The 18300-nt window shown below is 43.1% G+C and overlaps 1 protein-coding gene across 3 annotated transcripts in view; it reads left to right on the top strand.

Moving 5' to 3' along the window:
• MRTFA (myocardin related transcription factor A) overlaps positions 1-18300 on the top strand; it is a 157622-nt gene that overhangs the window by 120440 nt on the left and 18882 nt on the right. For all 3 annotated transcript variants that reach the window (XM_083156644.1, XM_083156645.1, XM_083156646.1), the window contains 3 exons: positions 5719-5868; positions 16109-16270; positions 17945-18005. In XM_083156644.1, coding sequence (XP_083012770.1) covers positions 5719-5868; positions 16109-16270; positions 17945-18005 — 373 coding nt within the window. The remainder of the gene's footprint in view (positions 1-5718; positions 5869-16108; positions 16271-17944; positions 18006-18300) is intronic.

Raw genomic sequence — 18300 nt, 5'->3', positions numbered from 1 at the left:
GCGCAGCGCGTGGCTGCTTTCCTTATGTAAGCTACAGTATCAGCGCTGCCCAGCGCTGATAGGTCACTGTGGTACTTGTAGTTCCACAGTGAAATAGGCAGTCCTGCGCACCACTGACAACGGGGACACGTAAACTGGACACCCCGGCAATTTAGACGCTAAAGCATCTAAATCCAGACTCCCTGAAATGTACACCCCAGCGATTTAGACGCTAAAGCGTCTAAATCCAGACTCCCTGCAAACCACTAAGATGGGGGCATCTAAATTTAGACGCTAAAGCGTCTCAATTTAGTAGGGTCTAGGGGTACACTATTAAACCTGTTCACAATGACACTAGTCAATGTAACAGCTGTCGACCTTGTTAATTCCGCTATCCACGCCAACCCGAAGCGTGGCGAGCGCAGCGAGGCCACGAGGGGCGGCGGTACGCGTCCTACGACCTTTTCATACCCCCACTATCCACGTCGGCTTGGAGTTGATATCATAAAGTGTGGCGAGCGCAGCGAGCCACCGCGCCTGAAGTGTGGCGAGCGCAGCGGATACCTGTGAAGCCCGCGGGGCTCGCCACGCTTTGGGCTCGCTGCGCTCGCCACATTTTATAAAATCAACTCCACGCCGACGTGGATAGTGGGGGTATGAAAAGGTCGTAGGACGCGTACTGCCGCCCCTCGCGGGCTCGCTGCACTCGCCACGCTTCGGGTTGGCGTGGATAGTGGAATTAACAAGGTCGACAGATGTTATGTCGACTAGTGTAATTGTGAACAGGTTTAATAGTGTACCCCTAGACCCTACTAAATTCAGCCGCTTTAGCGTCTAAATTTAGATGCCCCCATCTTAGCGGTTTGCAGGGAGTCTGGATTTAGACATCTAAATCTAGACTTCTAAATTGCCGGGGTGTCCGGTTCAGGGAGTCTCTGGATTTAGACGCTTTAGCGTCTAAATTGCCGGGTTGTCAGCGGTGCACAGGACTGCCTATTTCACTATGGAACTACAAGTACCACAGTGACCTGTCAGCGCTGGGTGCACTGCTGCTGCCCAGCGCTATGCTGATAACGTAGCTTACATAAGGAAAGCAGCTGCGCTGAGAACAGCTAGAGCGGCACGCTCACAGTAAACACAGAGCATCTGGCAGGCTGCCAAGTTTCAGACACAGACTACAGTATGCGCGCGGTGGCGCCGTGAAACTACACAAGTACCATCAATTCTAACATCCAGGTTTAACAACTTGGGAGAGAAATCTTGTGGATCGTTTGTATAATTGCAAAGGGTTCACTTTGCTGGTTTTTGCTTTTTCTAGACTAGTAGCAAAAGCCTCGCCCATTTGAATACTGGCACTTGGATTCCTCTGGCACAAACGCTCCCATCTATTTTAATAAAAGTCTCTAATAAAAGCTATGTTTTAAAATAATCACTTAATCCAGTCAAATTTAAAAAGGAGTGCGCCCAAAAAGCGTTTTTTCTGTCTGTCAGCCTTTTCCTGACCAAAACCCCAGTGTATTAGCATTGAATCTAAACGCAGGGCGCACCGCCAACCCTATAACTACAAAAAATTTTTCTCTAAGTAGTTTCTATAAGTTGGTTATATATCAAAATAAATGATCTGTCCAGTCTGTACGGATCTACACACCCTTGTTCACACAAATGCTCCCTGCCTGATTATTCATGCAGCATTTTTTTTGTGTCAGAACTAATTAGCAAATCTGTGGGGTAGTTGCTTTGTCCCCCAAACAGATCAGGGCCATTTGTTAAGGTTTTAGGCAACCTATAAATATGCCATATTGGTTTAAAAATTAGAATACCCCAAGAATGGTTACAGCTAGAAGTCGTTCTGGTACTTGTGTATTATCACGGCATTTGCGTAGTGGGCTATTCAGAGTAGTGAAATTGCATTGCATCGCATGCCATTATTGTATGGCATGCGATGCTATGCGATTTTCCTATGTAATGTATTCAGTGCTCTCTGTCATTGAATACATTACAAAAAAAATTGCATCGCATGCCATTATTGTATGGCACGCGATGCAATCAGATATCGGTTCCGATTGCACATACAGATGGAGCCACTGCCATCTATCTCTATAATAGGATTAAGTGAGTAATTGGATTACTCTGCTAATCCCCTATTCTATTGTTCTATGTATTGTATTGCACCTGAGAACAATAGGATAGCTATAGTTTGCCATCCTCAGCCATGGCTTAAGGAAGAAAGATGAGATGGGCTCCTATACAATTAAATGACATATAATGTCATTTATTTAGGCCCCTCCCCCCCCCCCCCCCATTATCCACGTCATCCCGAAGCGTGGGGGGCGGCGTTACTACGCGTGCGACCAACCTTTTCATACCCCCACTAGCCACATCGGCGTGGAGTTGATTTTATATAGTGTGGCGAGCCACCGAGCTCAAAGCGTGGCGAGCGGATGCGTAATACATGTAACATAATACGCGGCTGCTCGCTACGCTCACCACACTGTACAAAATCAACTCCACGCCGACGTGGATTGTGGGGGTATGAAAAGGTCGGGCGGATGCGTACCGCGGCCGCTCGCCACGCTTCGGGATAAGGTGGATTCTGGGGGGGGGGGAGTAATTTAATGGTATAGTACATTAAATGCGATTAAAAAGGTAATACACAAGTACCGTCTTTCTAAATATATTCTAGTTGCAGATATTTGGTTAGACTAATCTTGAATAATTATTTTACAGCTCCAGCCCCCCACCCCACGACTTTATTCTAATTTATTGACTTAGGCAGCATAATACAAAGTTTGCTTTGTGCTATGGACAATTTTCCCCTCTTAGATCATTAGAGAGGTTGAGACATGCACTTGAATGTCGGCAAATAATTGCGACCCATTTTGATTTTGACATCTCTCAAGAAATTTCTTCTGAAGGATCTATTTAAGATGGTATTGATTTAGACGGCAAGACAAGGGGATGTTTTTGGGTATTAGATTCCATGAGTGACCAACTTCGCATCAGTTTACAATGACTCTGCTTTGCTCTTCTGAGTGTGTGATTCTAATGTAGAGCATTGTCTGTAATTTTTACAGGTAATACCCCTTTTACACCAAAACGCCGGGTCGCACCCGGCTTTTTTAGACCCAGGTTCAAGCCGGGTGCGACCCGGCATTTAGTGCCATTTACACCGGGCGGACAGCCCGACCCGCACCCGCGAGCCCTCCCCCGGAGCTTGGAGATGACAGCGCGATTTCATCTCCAATCACCGCCGGACCGGAACGCTGCTGGGGGCAGCCCAGCACTAAGGTAAGCTGCTAGGCTGCCCCCAGTCCCCGCGCGCACCCCCTGCCGTCGCACAGGAGGTGAATGGATGCCGCACACAGGCATCCGTTCACCTCCCTCCCCCGCCGCTGCTGTCTGCAGGGTATAGCAGATAGCAGCGCCGGCTGTCAGTGTCAGGCTGACAACCCGTCCAACCTGCAGACGCTGCGGTCCGCAGGTTGGATGTTCCCCATTCATGTAAATGGGAGCCGGGTCATCCGACCCCGTGTTCCAGTTTACACCGCCCTCTACCCAGGTCCTAGCCGTGTTCTACCCAGGTCAGGACCTGGGTAGAAGTCCCGTGTAAAGGGACACGGCGTTAGGGATTTACACCGCCGAAGATCCGGGTCTGACCCGCCGCTGACCCGGATTTTTCGGCGGTGTAAAAGGGGTATTAGTATCCCTCAGTTAGCCTGAACATATCAGTCTCCTCCCACATCCTAACTCTAACCCAGTGGCGTAACAATAGCCCCGCAAACTCCGTGCTGGCGGGGAGGTGCTGTGTAGGTGTGGGCGCCGGGGGTCTGCTGGGCTATTGTAATGCCGCCTGCCACTTCTGGAGCAGGTTCCTGCACCTTGCCTGCGGTCCCGGCTCCCCTGTCCCCTCCTGGCTTCTGCTTCATTCTAATCTAAACGGACCATCACAAAATGTCCACCCCCCCATACAGCAGGCAGTTTTTGAGTATGTCTCAGAAACTATCTGCTGTATGGGGGCAGACGTTTTGTGATGGTCCTTTTTCATTAGAAGCTGGAGTCGGGACCACAGACAAGCGGCTTTTAGAGGGGTAAAGCGGGGGGGGGTTAACATTACTGGGAGGGTTAACTGGGGGGGGGGCAGGTGGGCGCTGCAGAAATTTTGACAGGGGGGGGCGCAAAAGTAGTTATGCCAGTGCTCTAATAACCCCAGTACTTCTGTTTTCAGTCTGACAATTGGATGTCAGGATTTTGTGTGCCAGGTTTTTAGCTACATCCTTTTTACCAACATCATGGCCATTATCGCAATTCTTCTGTTTCATCACGTTATCAAGAGTGATATTTATCTAAATAATATTCTGGTGAAGGTCTGTTTTGGGATGCTGTTAGATTATTCTCTATATTGTATTGTACTGTACAGTCCCTCTGTCCTTTAGTTTTCCTACCTTTGGGAATTTGTTTCTTTTTACAGAAGCCAATATGCTTAAGACTACACATAAAATACCATCTGATTCTTCCTATCTGATACTGTGGGTTGAGCACAATACAAAATGCAGTTTTCTCATCTGTGGAATATGTTTCTGGCTTCTGTTTCAAGGCAGCCCTACGTATGGTTCCCTCATAACAATGTTTCATATTTTATAATTAGTGATTTGTTTTACCATTCTCGACCCCCACCATCACAATGCCTGATAGGCTGCTTTTCTCTGGTGCATGACTTACATCAGTATTTGTCAAAGAATCAGGAGTTGTGGTGTTCTCTCCGTATATCTTTTTGCTAGATTTGTGCAGTTACCAGTCTACATTGGGATCACAACATTTTGGGGGTGATTCAGGTTGGCTTGTTGTGAGCCAAATTCGGTCTAGGAACTGACGTTGCTAGTCTGCGCATGTGTATGGGCAAAAATACGCATGTGCAGATCCGCTGTTTGACGAGTATTATACTCGCCGGGTGTTCACATGGACGGGGGAGGTGGTGGAGAGTGGGCTGTGGCAAGGGAACGCATGGCGTTTTATGTGCATCCCCATGAAAACGCTGGAAGCGCAGACAGGCCAGTGCCTGCTCTGGGCGGGTGGCTAACGTCACATGAAGTCAGTTCCCGCCCCCTGTTCGGGCCATCTCCGGGCCCAGATGAAAGTCAGATTTCACTGACTTTTATCTGCGGGCCAAAAATCATTTGAAGGTTAGCGACCATCAAATGATTTTTTCCCATACGTCCACATTCGAATGGATATGTCAGCTTACACATACGTTTGCATGCCGGGGCAGACGTTCACTCGCCTGGCAGGCGGTGTTTCAGCACTCAGTAAACAATGAATTTTGCTGCTTACCACGCAAAACTGAATCACCCCCTTTGGCAGGGCAGTCTACCTCTATTAATGATTTAGGTTTACCTCTATTAATGATTAGGTTTTGTGTTGGGAAACCAGGTTTGTTGTTCCTGCATATATTTTCAATATTCTACAAACTGTATATTTTTCTACTTTTGTTTAGCTATAGCTTTGGGGAAAGGATATTTGGGCAGTCAGACCACAAATAATTTTTCATTAGTTTCATTTTATGTAATTTGCACAGTGTGTTTCTTTTTAATTACATTTCAGTATGTTATACTTGAAACATGGTTTGGTTTTTAAATATGATTTCTTAACATGTTTTACAAATCTGTCTTCCACTTAATAAACTACTATTCCTTTAAAATGTTCTGTCAAGACATGGTTATATTAGGTTCTCTTATTTTCCAGAGTCCAAAGCCAGGTCTCCAACTGGGGCAATGTACCATTTTATCTTTCGCCATCTCTTCCAACATAGAACCATTTATGACTCTGAATGGCTTACAGGAGCAGCCAACAGACTCCAGCAAGGAAAGCCCCATAAGCTGCACTCAGGAAAAGGTATTTTATTTTTATTTTTATACTACTGTGTACTTCATTTTCTACCAGAAAATTCAGCTTTATATTTGCAGTAGAACCAGTGGCGTAATTATAATAGGTGCAGTGTGCGAGTCCCTGGGGGGGCCCACATTGCACTCATTTTCTTTTTTAATACTTATCCAACGGAGTCCCGCGACGCCAGTCACAGCGCTGCTTAATTCTCTGGTAAAATGGCTGCTGTGCTATTTTTCTGGAGATCTGCTCGTGTGCAGTAGGGTCTGAGTGCTCTAATGCTCAGACCCTACAGCAATGCGCTGCATCGCTACAGAGATCATCAGAAAAAATGGCTGCCATGCCTTTTTTTCTGAAGATATACTCAGATGGGTCTAAGCCCGGCATGTCCAAACTGTGGCCCTCCAGCTTTTGTGCAACTACATATCCCAGCATGCCTTGTCATAGTTTTAGCATTCTCTAATAGCAAAACTGTGTCAAGGCATGATGGTAATTGTAGTTTCACAACAGCTGGAGGGCCATAGTTTGGACATGCCTGGTTTAATCACTTTAGCACTCCTACAGCACAGCACTGATGCCGGCAGAGAGGAGGGGGCTCGGACAGAGGAGACTGCACAAGGGACTCCTCTTTTAAAAAGCCCCTGAGTAGATGTTGTACAGTTGTATATTATGTTTTAATACAATTTATGAGCACACTACTTTTATTAGGTGTACTTATCTAGTAATGGTTAGGACCACCAATATGCCCCAGAACAGTCTGAATTATTTGAGGTATGGATTTAGTAAGGTGCTAGTAACTGTGGTCTTTGCTGACAATATGTCATCAAGCAGTTGCTGTAGATATGTTGGTTTTATATACATACTGTGAATCTGGTTCCGTCACATATAATAGTTGGTCTATGAGACTGGAGGCTATTGGAGTATGCTAGATAGATAAGTATATACAGCATATAACACATCAACCTTTTTTCAAGACCACAAAGCCTATCAATTGCATACACTTAGGTAGCACGGATTGTGTAATGGTTAGCATTGCTACCTCACAGCTCTGAGGTCATGGGTTAGATTCCCAACATGGCCCTAACTATGCAGAGTTTGTATATTCTCCCCGTGCTTTCATGGGTTTACTCCGGTTTCCCCCCCACAATCCAAAAATATATTGGTAGGTTAATTAGCTCCACCCAAAAAAATTAACCCTAGAATGTCTGTGTGTGCATGTACATGTGGTAGGGAATATAGATTTTAAGCTCCATTCCGGCAGGGGCCGATGTGAATGTTCAACTATTTTCTGTAAAGTGCTGCGGAATATGTGCACTGTATAAGAAACTGTTAATAAATAATAAATAAATAGGCTTTGTGGTCTTGAAAATGGGTCTGTGCAAAGACTGAAACATTGACCAATCTCTGATATTGGCACTATGCGCTTTGTGGCTGGTATGTGAATAAAACTCTACAGGTAAGATTGGTGAGTGTTCCCTTTTGTGACCTTATACGAAGAACACTGTATGTGGGCTTAGCAGAGTTGGGGCCTGATTCTTATTCACTCCCAAAAGCAAATTCTCTAATGGATAAAACATGTGTACTGCAGGGGGGGGGGGGGGGGGCATATCCAACGTGCAGAGAGAGTTAGATTTGAGTGGGGATTGTACTTTTAACTGATATCTATAATGCAGTGTCAAAATAAAGCAGCCAGTATTTACTCTGCACAGAAACAAAATAACACCTATATCTAACACACTCTGCATATGTTATATCTGCCCACCCTGCAGTGCACATGTTTTTTCCCTATTAGAGACAGAATTTCTTTTGCGAGTGAACCAGAATCAGGCCCATAATCTGGAGGGTCCTGGCATGCTACCTTATAAGAAAAGAAGGAGAGTGCAGTTATAATGGTCTAACACACACGCACATATGTATGTATGTACTGTATATGTGTGTGTATGTCAGTGGTTCCCAAACTGTGCGCCTAGGCTCCCTGGGGTGCCTCGGGACACTTGCAGGGGTGCCTCGGGTTGGTCGTCCAGGACCAATACAAATTATTTATAATCAATTATTTCTGGACAAAACCAGTGCTGGTGGCTGCCAATCATAACAAGCAAATCCTGCCCTTTACCACATAACTGAACCTAAGAAGCACATATAAACACAATCTACTTAATTTGATATATATTTTTTGGGGCCATGGGGTGCCTTGGAAAAATTCTGATACTCTAGGGTGCCGTGATTAGAAAAAGATTGGGAACCCCTGGTGTATGTGTATGTGTTACATATATATATATATATATATATATGTGTGTGTAACCGTTGTAAGATGGCACCCTCTTAATGATCTTAGTAAATAGATCAGTATAGCCTTGTAATCAATCTTAAAACAAGCAAAGTAAAGTCCAAAGTTTATAAATGTTTATTAAAAAAGTCTCTTATATTTTTTGCAAACAATTACCTATCTGGCATTAAGCAGGCTGATAGAGAATCTCACAACCAAAAGATCAGGAGAGAAGCACAGAGATATTAACATGGCTAAATAGGACATATTGAAGTGATCAGAGAAAACAATTCAATGAGAGATATTCATTCAACCCAAATGGGTGAATGGAATTCAAATAAAAATCCATCTAGCTTCAAGCAATTGCTTGTCTCTGTCTCCACCACGTATCCTCAAAGGGGCTTGGTCGATCATTTTATACTTAAGTGTAGGGAGAGGGTGTTTGTAGTCCCGAAAGTGCAGCTCCCTCCAGTGCTGCCTTAATTGACGACCTATGGGCCGCCATATGTTCTTTGAATGATCTGGTCGTCTTCCCCACATATATCATTTATATCATGGGCATTTTATGATATAAATGATATATCGACTGGAACATGTGAATACATGTTTAATTTTGTAGCGCTGTCCAGAGTGGGGATGCACAAATGAGTCACTCGGTTCCAGGTATCCACAGGTAGCACACCCTGTGCACCTGCACATGTAGTTGATCACGAATGTTTCTGCCCCTTTCATAACAGGGCATCACTTTCATATTTTTCATTGCTGGTAAATCCAGATCTTTGTTGTTTACCATTGGCCAGAATTTTTTAAAGCCCTCACAGATGAGGGACTGGACGTGGAATAAGTACTGATGAATGGCAGGGTATCTTTCAATATCTTCTTTGGGGTGCTCTTCAGGGTGTTCTCTTTTGGGATGGACAATTCCTTCGCTTGAGCCAAGACATTGGATCCATAGCCCCTCTGCTCAAATTTGTAGACCATTTGGTCCATTTGTACATGTGTGGTCTCTTCATTACTACAGATGCGCCTCACTCTTAATAGCTGTGGGAACGGGAACCTCGTTTGGATGCCATAGGGTGATGACTTCTTGCATCCAACAGGGTATTCCTGTCAGTTGCTTTATGATACACTGAAGTACCTATTGTACTGCCACATCGAGTAATTTGTACATCCAAATAACTTATTGTGACTTGGTCAATTGTGGAGGTAAATTTAATGAAGGAATCTCTACTATTGGCTAATTGAGGACAGGCTTCAAGCGCATCCAGGGTCCCCACCCAAATCAACATGATATCGTCGATATATCTTGTGTAGAAAGCAATCTACTTCAAAGCTTCTGGTTGAGATAAGATTAATTTCTCCTCCATTCTGAACATAAAGGCATTCGCATACGTTGGGGCTACGCAACTACCCATTGCACAGCCCCGGCGTTGCAGAGAATAGGCTCCATCGAAGTAAAAATAATTGCGAGTCAGGGTAAGTTCCAATAACTGCAAATAGAAGTCACTTGCGGGGCCTTTGAATAGAGGATTGTCCGTGATGAGAGATTGAGTGGCTGACACATCAACATCATGCTGTATATTGGTGTACAGACTCACTATATCTAACGTGCAAAATAAGAACTCTTCCGGTTAATTCTGTAACGACTGAAGTTATCGATTAGATCTGTCGTATCTTTAAAAAAAGTTCTTGTATTATTGGCTGCAGATATGAGTCGAGGTATTGTGAGACCGTATAATAAAGTGACCCCTAGCCGAGATGATAGGACGGCCAGGGGGGGTTCTGCAGGTTTTTATGTAATTTGGGTAGGGTATATAGTAGCGGAGTGATGGGAAAGTTGGTATTAAGAGCTTCTACACACTTCTTGGAGATTTCTTTTCCGGCAGGCAATAAGATCCCATCAAGCTCAGATTTATATTGCTTGGTCGGATCATTAGATTGATTCTCATATGTGGCTGTATCCCCAAGTTGTTTGTAGATATCTTGTTTGTACATGCTCACATCCAGCACCACCACTGCCCCCACCCCCCTTATCCGCGGAACGGATTACTATATCATCATAGGAACTCAAATTCCTCAACGCTGTCAATTCATACCTGCTCATGTTGTTACGAATATTAGTTTTAGATGATAGGTCCAGATCATTTTGATCAAGTACTCTGGTTAAGCATTTGATGCTTTGATTAACAGAATGCGGGTCAAAATTAGAATTCAGGCATACGGCAATGATTCTCTTAGTGAGTCTTGGTCTGTGGGTCCAAAGAATTCTTTGAGTCTCAAACTTAAACTAAAACTATAGATGTCCACTTTATTGGGAAAACTGTTGTGATGATTAGTCAGCACAAATGAGAGACCACGATTGAGTACAGTCATCTCATCTGTGTTTAATATCCGGGAAGACAGGTTGAACACCACTACTTCCCTTTCTTTGAACTTTTTCCTGATTCTCTCCCACTGGTGACCTCTATGGGTGTAAGTCCTAGGGCCCCCAACTTGGCCCTGGTGCTCACCCCTAAAGGGGGTTTCCTTTGAGAAGTAGACTTGGAGGTACCCGGTTGTTCAGAGTCACTCTGTGACGAATTGCCAGTTCTAGAGGTATCTTGCCCCTTATTCCATCTACCACGTTACTGAAAACGTCGGCGTCCCCGTTGTCCTTGGGGTCTAGTGGTTGGATGGTTGGCCCATTCATAGACCCTTTTCTCAAGATAGTCCTTATTGACCGTTGCTATCTTATCTCTCTTAAATTGGATTAGATCTTTGCGATATTTCGCCAGCTGAGTTTTGAGTTTCTCCATCCAGCTCTCTGTTTTGTCATCCATAATTGCTTGTAAATTAACACAATCAAAGTCTTTAATTTTCTCTTGTGTCACAATTCACGGGTGGCTTCCTGGATTACTAATCGCATATGGTCAAAAGATGCCTTGTTTAAAATCGCAGCCCATTTATGGCAGAACTCTACATTGTGTTTCCCTATCGTGGGAATATTCCTTATACGGAAACTTCCGTATAACCTTTTTTTATCCCTGTAGTTGTCCGAAAGGGATATACTATGTAAGGAAAAGTCCACCTCACGTTTTTTGAGGCGTAACAATTGGGCAAAGAGCTTATCTGTCGGTTAATTTCTCCCCTCTGTACTCAAATTTTGCTGCACCAGGATTTGTTCCTCTTCTGATTCCGAAAATAAATCTACTTGCCCACATGGGAATACCATTCTGCCGAAGCCATCTGTCTTGTGCTGCTCCATACTTTGCTCGATGCACTCCGCACATCAGGAAAGGTGAATCTACAAATGATAATGAGAATTAAAAAAAAGCAGTCTCTCTCACAAATAATGATTAATAGGGTGCCTTGACTGGAACAGACTTCGGGTAAGGTGGTGGTCCCCCTACGATGCTGATATGTATATAGCGCAGATGTCCGGCATTCCGCTGTATGGTCACAACTGCCCAAGTGCCTTCCAAATCTTTCAGATACATAGACGCGATCGTACCAATGGTACTAGGGTGGCACTCACAGGGCTTCTCAATAATTCAATGAACTGCAGACCACGCCAGTTTTAGCAGGTATGAACGTATCCAAAATGTAATTTCGTTATCAAAGACAAGGTATAATACACAAACACTTACCTATATAGACCAGAGTACACCTATGTGAGCGTGTCCTACGTCCCCCGGCATGATCCACAGCTGCGCTGTAGCTGTGATGTCATCAGACACCGCCCGCTCCCCGTCTGTGCTCGTTGCCATGGGGACGTGGCAACGCTATCAGGAAAAAGAAAGTGAAAAGTATAAATAGAAAAAACCTTCTAAGAACACCTCAGCATGCAGTCTCAGATGCAACGTGCTGTAAACACATTTATGTACCTCAAGAGGGACACAAGGGATTGACTGTGTGAACAATATAGCAAGAATGATAATATACAAAAAAGATACAAAATAACATGATCTAATAAGAGATCGCAATAACCAAGGAGCAATAAGGAGCCTCTTTTAAAAGCTGCCAAAGGACATAGTTCCTTGAATACAAGTAAATCAGGGTCACTCTTAACGATTGGCCAGAGAGCTTTAGAAGCATAGTGAATTGAAGGCCTAGCTACTGTATATGTGCTGGTCCAAGGCAGCACCTCTCCCGTCTGACGCTTACTGGACTGAAGTAAGTCAATGCGAGACATGGGCATAACCTTCATTTTCTGCTGTTGTAAAAGATCTGGGTCATATCCCCATGCGATAAATTTGTCTATCAGATGATCAAGGTGATCTGATACAATCAAGGGGTCACTGATCAGACGTGCCACTCTCAGCATCTGTGAGCGAAGGAGCCCACGCATAAGAGCAGGCGGATGATGGCTGGAAGCCATCAAAAACTTGTTTCGGTCAACATTTTTATAATAAACATCTGTAGTTAACCTATTATCAACAATAACAACAGCCACGTCCAGAAACTGGGCTGTACTCTCGCTGCAGGAATAAGTGAATTTAATAGTTGAGTCCCTAACATTGCCCTCAGACATAAGATGTTCAAATCCCTCCTGTCCACCCATCCACAGGATGAAAACATCATTGATGTAGCTGGTGTACAGGAGCAAGTACTGACTCACATCGAGTCATGAACATTTGATCCTCTTGATCAAACATATATATATTTGCATTCGAGGGTGCGACCGCTGACCCCATATCGCACCCTCATAGCTGTAGGTAATAACTACCGTCAAAGAGGAAAGAATTACGCTCCAGAGTCAAGCCCAACAATTGTAAAAACAAATCATGATTGAACAATGCATTGTCCAGATGTTGTCTCAGAAAAGAACGGACTGACCTTAAACCCCCTTCCCCCCCAATCATGGGGTATAGACGTATACCACATATCTTGGGGTATAGAAATGTATAAAAAAAACACATTAAGGTCCCAGGAGGGACTTCAGGGAAATTTAGCAATAATTTCAAAAAGCTAGTTGTGTCTTTAAGAAAAGATTGTTGGAGTCACAATAATGGCTGAAGGACATAATCTAGCAATTGAGACACAGCTTGATATAGAGTTGCGAGCAGAAATTATGGAGCGACCCGGTGGCTTCCTGGGATCCTTGTGCACCTTAGGCAAGGTATACAATACAGGAACCACCTGTATTGAATACCTTGCCTAAGGTGCCATAAAACCACAGGATGTGGTGCCTTCTCTCTTGTTTACGTAAGAGAAGGAAAAGTACATGAGGGAAGAGAGGGCCCTGCTTATGTTGATTTACATTCAAAAGGGGAGGGGCAGGCATGTCCAGATGTGGTAGACAGTCTGCGTGGACCAGGGGGTTACGATGAGATTTGTCTGGGTTTTGTGAAGAAGCAAATCTTGAGAGCCACTTGAGTGGTTGACAGTCTGAGGGGGAGAGATAGAGAATTCCAGAGAAACAGAGCAGCATGTGAAATATTTTGGAGGTAGGAGTGGGAGGAAGTAATCCGAGCGAAGATAATGGGTGGGAGTGTAAAGACAGATAAGGTCAGAGATATAAATGGGAGTGTGTGTGAGGGATTTGTAAGTAAAGGTGCGTACGAGGTATGAGCTTGATGTTAAAAACCTCTGGGTTAGGGAATGTGAGAGAAATTGAGGCCTCCATCAGAGAGCAGCAGGAGAAGTAGTGTCAGGGGGTGTAATCCAGGTTTCAGTAAGGCTAGGAGAAGCATTGAGTTGGAAATGAAATGGTCACAATTGGTGACCAGTTTGTTAAACACATCTGGCATTCCAGAGGGCACATTATAGGGGGTATGTATCTTTGGTAGTGTTGTGAATGAGATAAACAGGGTTGCTAGTGTTAAAGTGAGATTCATTTGAAAGGCAGGGATGGTGTTGGATCCTGTGCTAGGAAGAGAAAATGCCGGAGTTTCACATGGAAGGAGTGGTGGGCTAAATGGCCCATGGTGGAGCAGAAGTGAATGACAGTAAGGTAACAGGAGGGGAAGGGAAGCAGAGGGCTAGAGGGGAGACAGAAGAGAAGAATTGTAAACGACTAGAAGCAAAATATAGAGGTGGTACCAGGGGGGGCAAAATAAAACATTAGGTGGACAAGGAGTGTTGGGTGGTGCGGTCAGCATAGACAAATAGGTAAATGGGGGTGGAAATTTGAATATAGGGATGGTAGCTCAATAAAAGACAGAGCAGTAGAATTGCAGAAATGCAGTTGATAGTAGTACCAAGGTAATTCATACCAAGTATATAAACAGTTAATTTACACAGGTTTCCAGTAATGCAAATGTATAGTTGATGAAAGGTGAAAAATTACACTGATTTATTTATGCAAGCATCAACCCAGTTTACCTCCATTACCTATGCCTCACTGTACAAAATGTATAACCTGGGTATTTACAATGGCAAGCAAATCAAAGCATTTTTTTTAACACATATTGGTTGTATAGTGGGATTGTAGGATGTTAGAAATGAACAACATACTTGTAAAGTTGTGATGCAGGCTAAAGGTGGCCAGAAATAAGACAAACAAATGTTGAGGAGGTAACATACCATCACAAATTCACCAAAAAAATCCTAACCTAAATCAGTTTTAAAGCTGCTTCTAATGATACTGTCCCATTACCTTAAGGCCCATACACACTAGGTGATCTTGAGCTTAAAATCTCCTAGTGTGCATGGGTGGGTGGGAAGCCCTGATGTTCGCTCCCGCATCATTGCTGGCCATCAGTCTGTTTTACGGGCAGAGTGAACCACTTTCCATAGTCTCCTATGGAAAGTGGTTCACCCCCCTTTAAATCGCTGAGCTGGGTAAAAATTGCTCAGGATGTATACACTGAGCGAATTATAGGCCAGCGATTCATCACATCGCTGATGGGCAAAAATGCCCATCGTGTACTAACCTTAAGAATGCAATATGAATTTCAAAGCAGTGCTTATTAAGAGAAAAGGCCCCATTCAGACACTGGCCCGATTATCGAATGAGACGTTCACGCGAAGAGAGCCCAGAGCCTTTACAGCGCTGAGTAAGTCTAGACTTACTCGGTGCTACGGCGAGAGCAGAAAACCATTCGATGGTGAGTAATATTTCATGGTTTTTCCTTTCACATGACTGTGATCACAATCGCACCCAAGCACATGGCCGGCGGGAATGTGGCCACTGAAGTGGCGGGGCGGCACTTAACTGATCGCTGGGCACCGAAATCTTTCAGCCCAGCGATCAGGTCTGAATCAGGCCCCAAGGCAATAGAATCTGATGGGAGCAATTGTGCCAAATACCTTAAAATGCAGTATGCTTTGTACAAGGTAAATATATGAAACCTGAATTCCCTAAAGCACTGGTTCCCAACCCTGGTCTTCGAGTGCCCCCAACAATGCACGCTTTACAGGTTTCCACAGAGAACTCATGACATACTTGGCTCCACCTGTGGATCCTTTAAATTGTAATTAAAAAATTATTGCACCTGCGGGGGGTGACCTGGAAAATGTACACTTTTGGGGGGTACTTGAGGACCAGGGTTGGAAACCATTGTCCTAAAGCAGAGGTTCCCAAATGTGGTACTCCAGGCACCCCAATGGTCCAGGTTTTAAGTATGTAGGTGCTTTGCTACAGGTAACTTAATTAGTACTGAAGTCAAATATATTTAACCATTTGTGCTGAGCTATGGACTGTTGGGGTGTGTTGAGTGTGTTTGGGAACTGCATTTGAATATACAGTTTTGTACTATATACAAACATACATGTACTGCTCTCCAATTTAACTTAAGAATTGGAGAGCAGTATATGTATGTGTGTGTATATACTGTAGTAATAGCAACCACATAGTCCATATTCTGTGAAGAAAGTTAGTGTTAATTTTCCCTATCAGAAGAAATGTGAAATAACTGTATCTAAAGACTTTATTTTCCTTATTGCGAGTAATACATACTTTTTGGTACTTAATGATTGTACAGAAGAAATATATGCAGATATTTAACACATTTAAAAAAAAAATGTTGTTTTTTTCAAAATTATTTTACTTATATGGAATAGCTGGTAACCCCAAGCACACAAACACCAGCTTCTCCAACAGCAACAACTCAGTCTGAACCTATGCCACCACAGAGCATTTTCCTAACTCCTTCATCACCAGCCTGGACAAAGGAAACACCTGAGAATGGGGAACCCGTGGAACACGAACCCAACAATTGTGAGGTACAGTATAATGGTATTGGTTTATATTACAATCAAATTTTGTAATGTGGAACACTAATTTAATGCAGATATATGGGAGGTGCATCAAGCCCTGGCGAAAGATAAAGTGGAAAAAGGTACCAAAACCTCCCAATCAGTCTGTCATTTCAAATACTGTGCAAGATAAATGACTGTTGCTTGAAGAAACTTCTTAACTATATATCTCTCCAGGCTTAACACGTTTCCCCCCATAGGGGTTGAATTAACTGTCATGGTACAGAAAATAGTAAGCTATAGCAAACCATTACAATTAGGTAAACATGAACTAAATGTATGAAACCTGATTGTTGACTGTTTAGGAACTATGGTGGTTGAGATAAATGGCAACAACAGGTTATCTTCTCTTTAATAGTAAAGCTACTTGTTTAAAATTAGCTCAATTATTCATCTTATTCAGCTGTAGTAGTGCCAAATTATCCTATGTCCAGACCTAGAACTTTATGGGCCCCCGCCCAATGTTCATAAAAACTGTAAGAAGATTAATTATGGCAGCAGCCCATATTCCATTAAAGTACCGTAAAACGGGTTAATGGTAATTAATGCACAGAATTTGAGAAAAAGTTTGCGTTAATGTGGTCACAGCACCCGTTAACCCCCAAGTCATCAATTTTTTTTTCAACCCACTCAGGCAGGCGAGTGAATAAAAAAAATCCTCAATAACTGCTAGCTCCAATGTTAATTGGAAAGCCCCAGTGGATCAATTAGCCTATGGACATCTACTGCTTCTAATTGAATTCCAACCTATGCAGGAAATGGCCTTAAGTTTCACTATATACACAATATCACATCATACTGTATAGTACAGTCACTGATAGGTAGATTTGAAAAAATGTACTGCAACTTAGATGACCTCACACTACAAGGTAGTACCAACTCAATGGATACTAGATACACACACATAAATAACTAATACAATAACAAAATAACTAAATACACAAAAATATTCCATTGCTATAATCCCAATGAAAACCCCTGAAACGCACAATAATAGTATAAAACCCCTGATACGTTACTACACCACAAAGTCTCTCCCCCCCCTCCCCTCTTCCTTCCACAACACATATAACTATATCCCCCAGATTATTGATAGTTGTCACTACTTGTTTGGTAATATGAAAGGTTTGGAATAAATTGAACAAATTAATGTTAACAAGTAGACTTAATACCTATTTTAGTGTTTATAAATTGCTTATGGCAGTGGTTCCCAAACTGTGTGCCGTGGCACCCTGGGGTGCCTTGAGAGACTTGCAGGGGTGCCCTTGGTTGGAGGTCCAGGACCAATTCAAGTTTTTTATGTCCATTATAATAGTCACAATTTATTTAACTTAATATTTGTTTATGACTTTTTCAATGAGAAACCTTTAGCCTACGGGTGCCGTGAAAACATTTCTGATGCTTTGGGGTGCCGTGATTCAAAAACTTTGGGAACCCCTGGCTTATAGTCAAAGTGTTTCAACGTATATATATTTTTTGTTAACTTCCAACAGATACAGTTTTAAAGATTTCATTCTGTGGAAGCAGGTGGCCTACTTAATGACCCATTCCAATAAGGGAATCTTAAAGCATGAACTGTGGCTGTTCTTAACTACCAAATTTGATAAACCCTGGTCTAATGTTTGTTCCATTTATAACTAGGATGGGAGACCTACAGGGTTGCAAATGGATGACTTCTTTGACATTTTGATACATAACTTAGGTGAGTACAATCTTTTACAGTCTTTTACAATCTCTCCAGTCTGATTTTCTTCGCTAAGTGCATAAAATAATTTTTGCATTTTTATTCCATTTCATACTGCCATTTTGAGTTCTTTAACATACGTTTGCAACAACTAAGCAGGAGTAAGGGTGGCTATTAAACTGTATACGCTAACTTACATCACAGCGCCCCCCCCTCTTGCCTGTGTTCTTACATCTAATATGGTGAAATGCTTTGACTTTATCTGATGGAGCCAAATGGTTTTAATATACCAGTAATATCATCAATACTTGCT

This window comes from Crinia signifera, chromosome 8 (assembly GCF_055691185.1).
Source record: "Crinia signifera chromosome 8, ASM5569118v1, whole genome shotgun sequence".
In the NCBI taxonomy this organism is placed as follows: Eukaryota; Metazoa; Chordata; class Amphibia; order Anura; family Myobatrachidae; genus Crinia; species Crinia signifera.
Note: the sequence above shows the minus strand (reverse complement) of the source record. Positions and strands in the feature narration are given on the sequence as shown.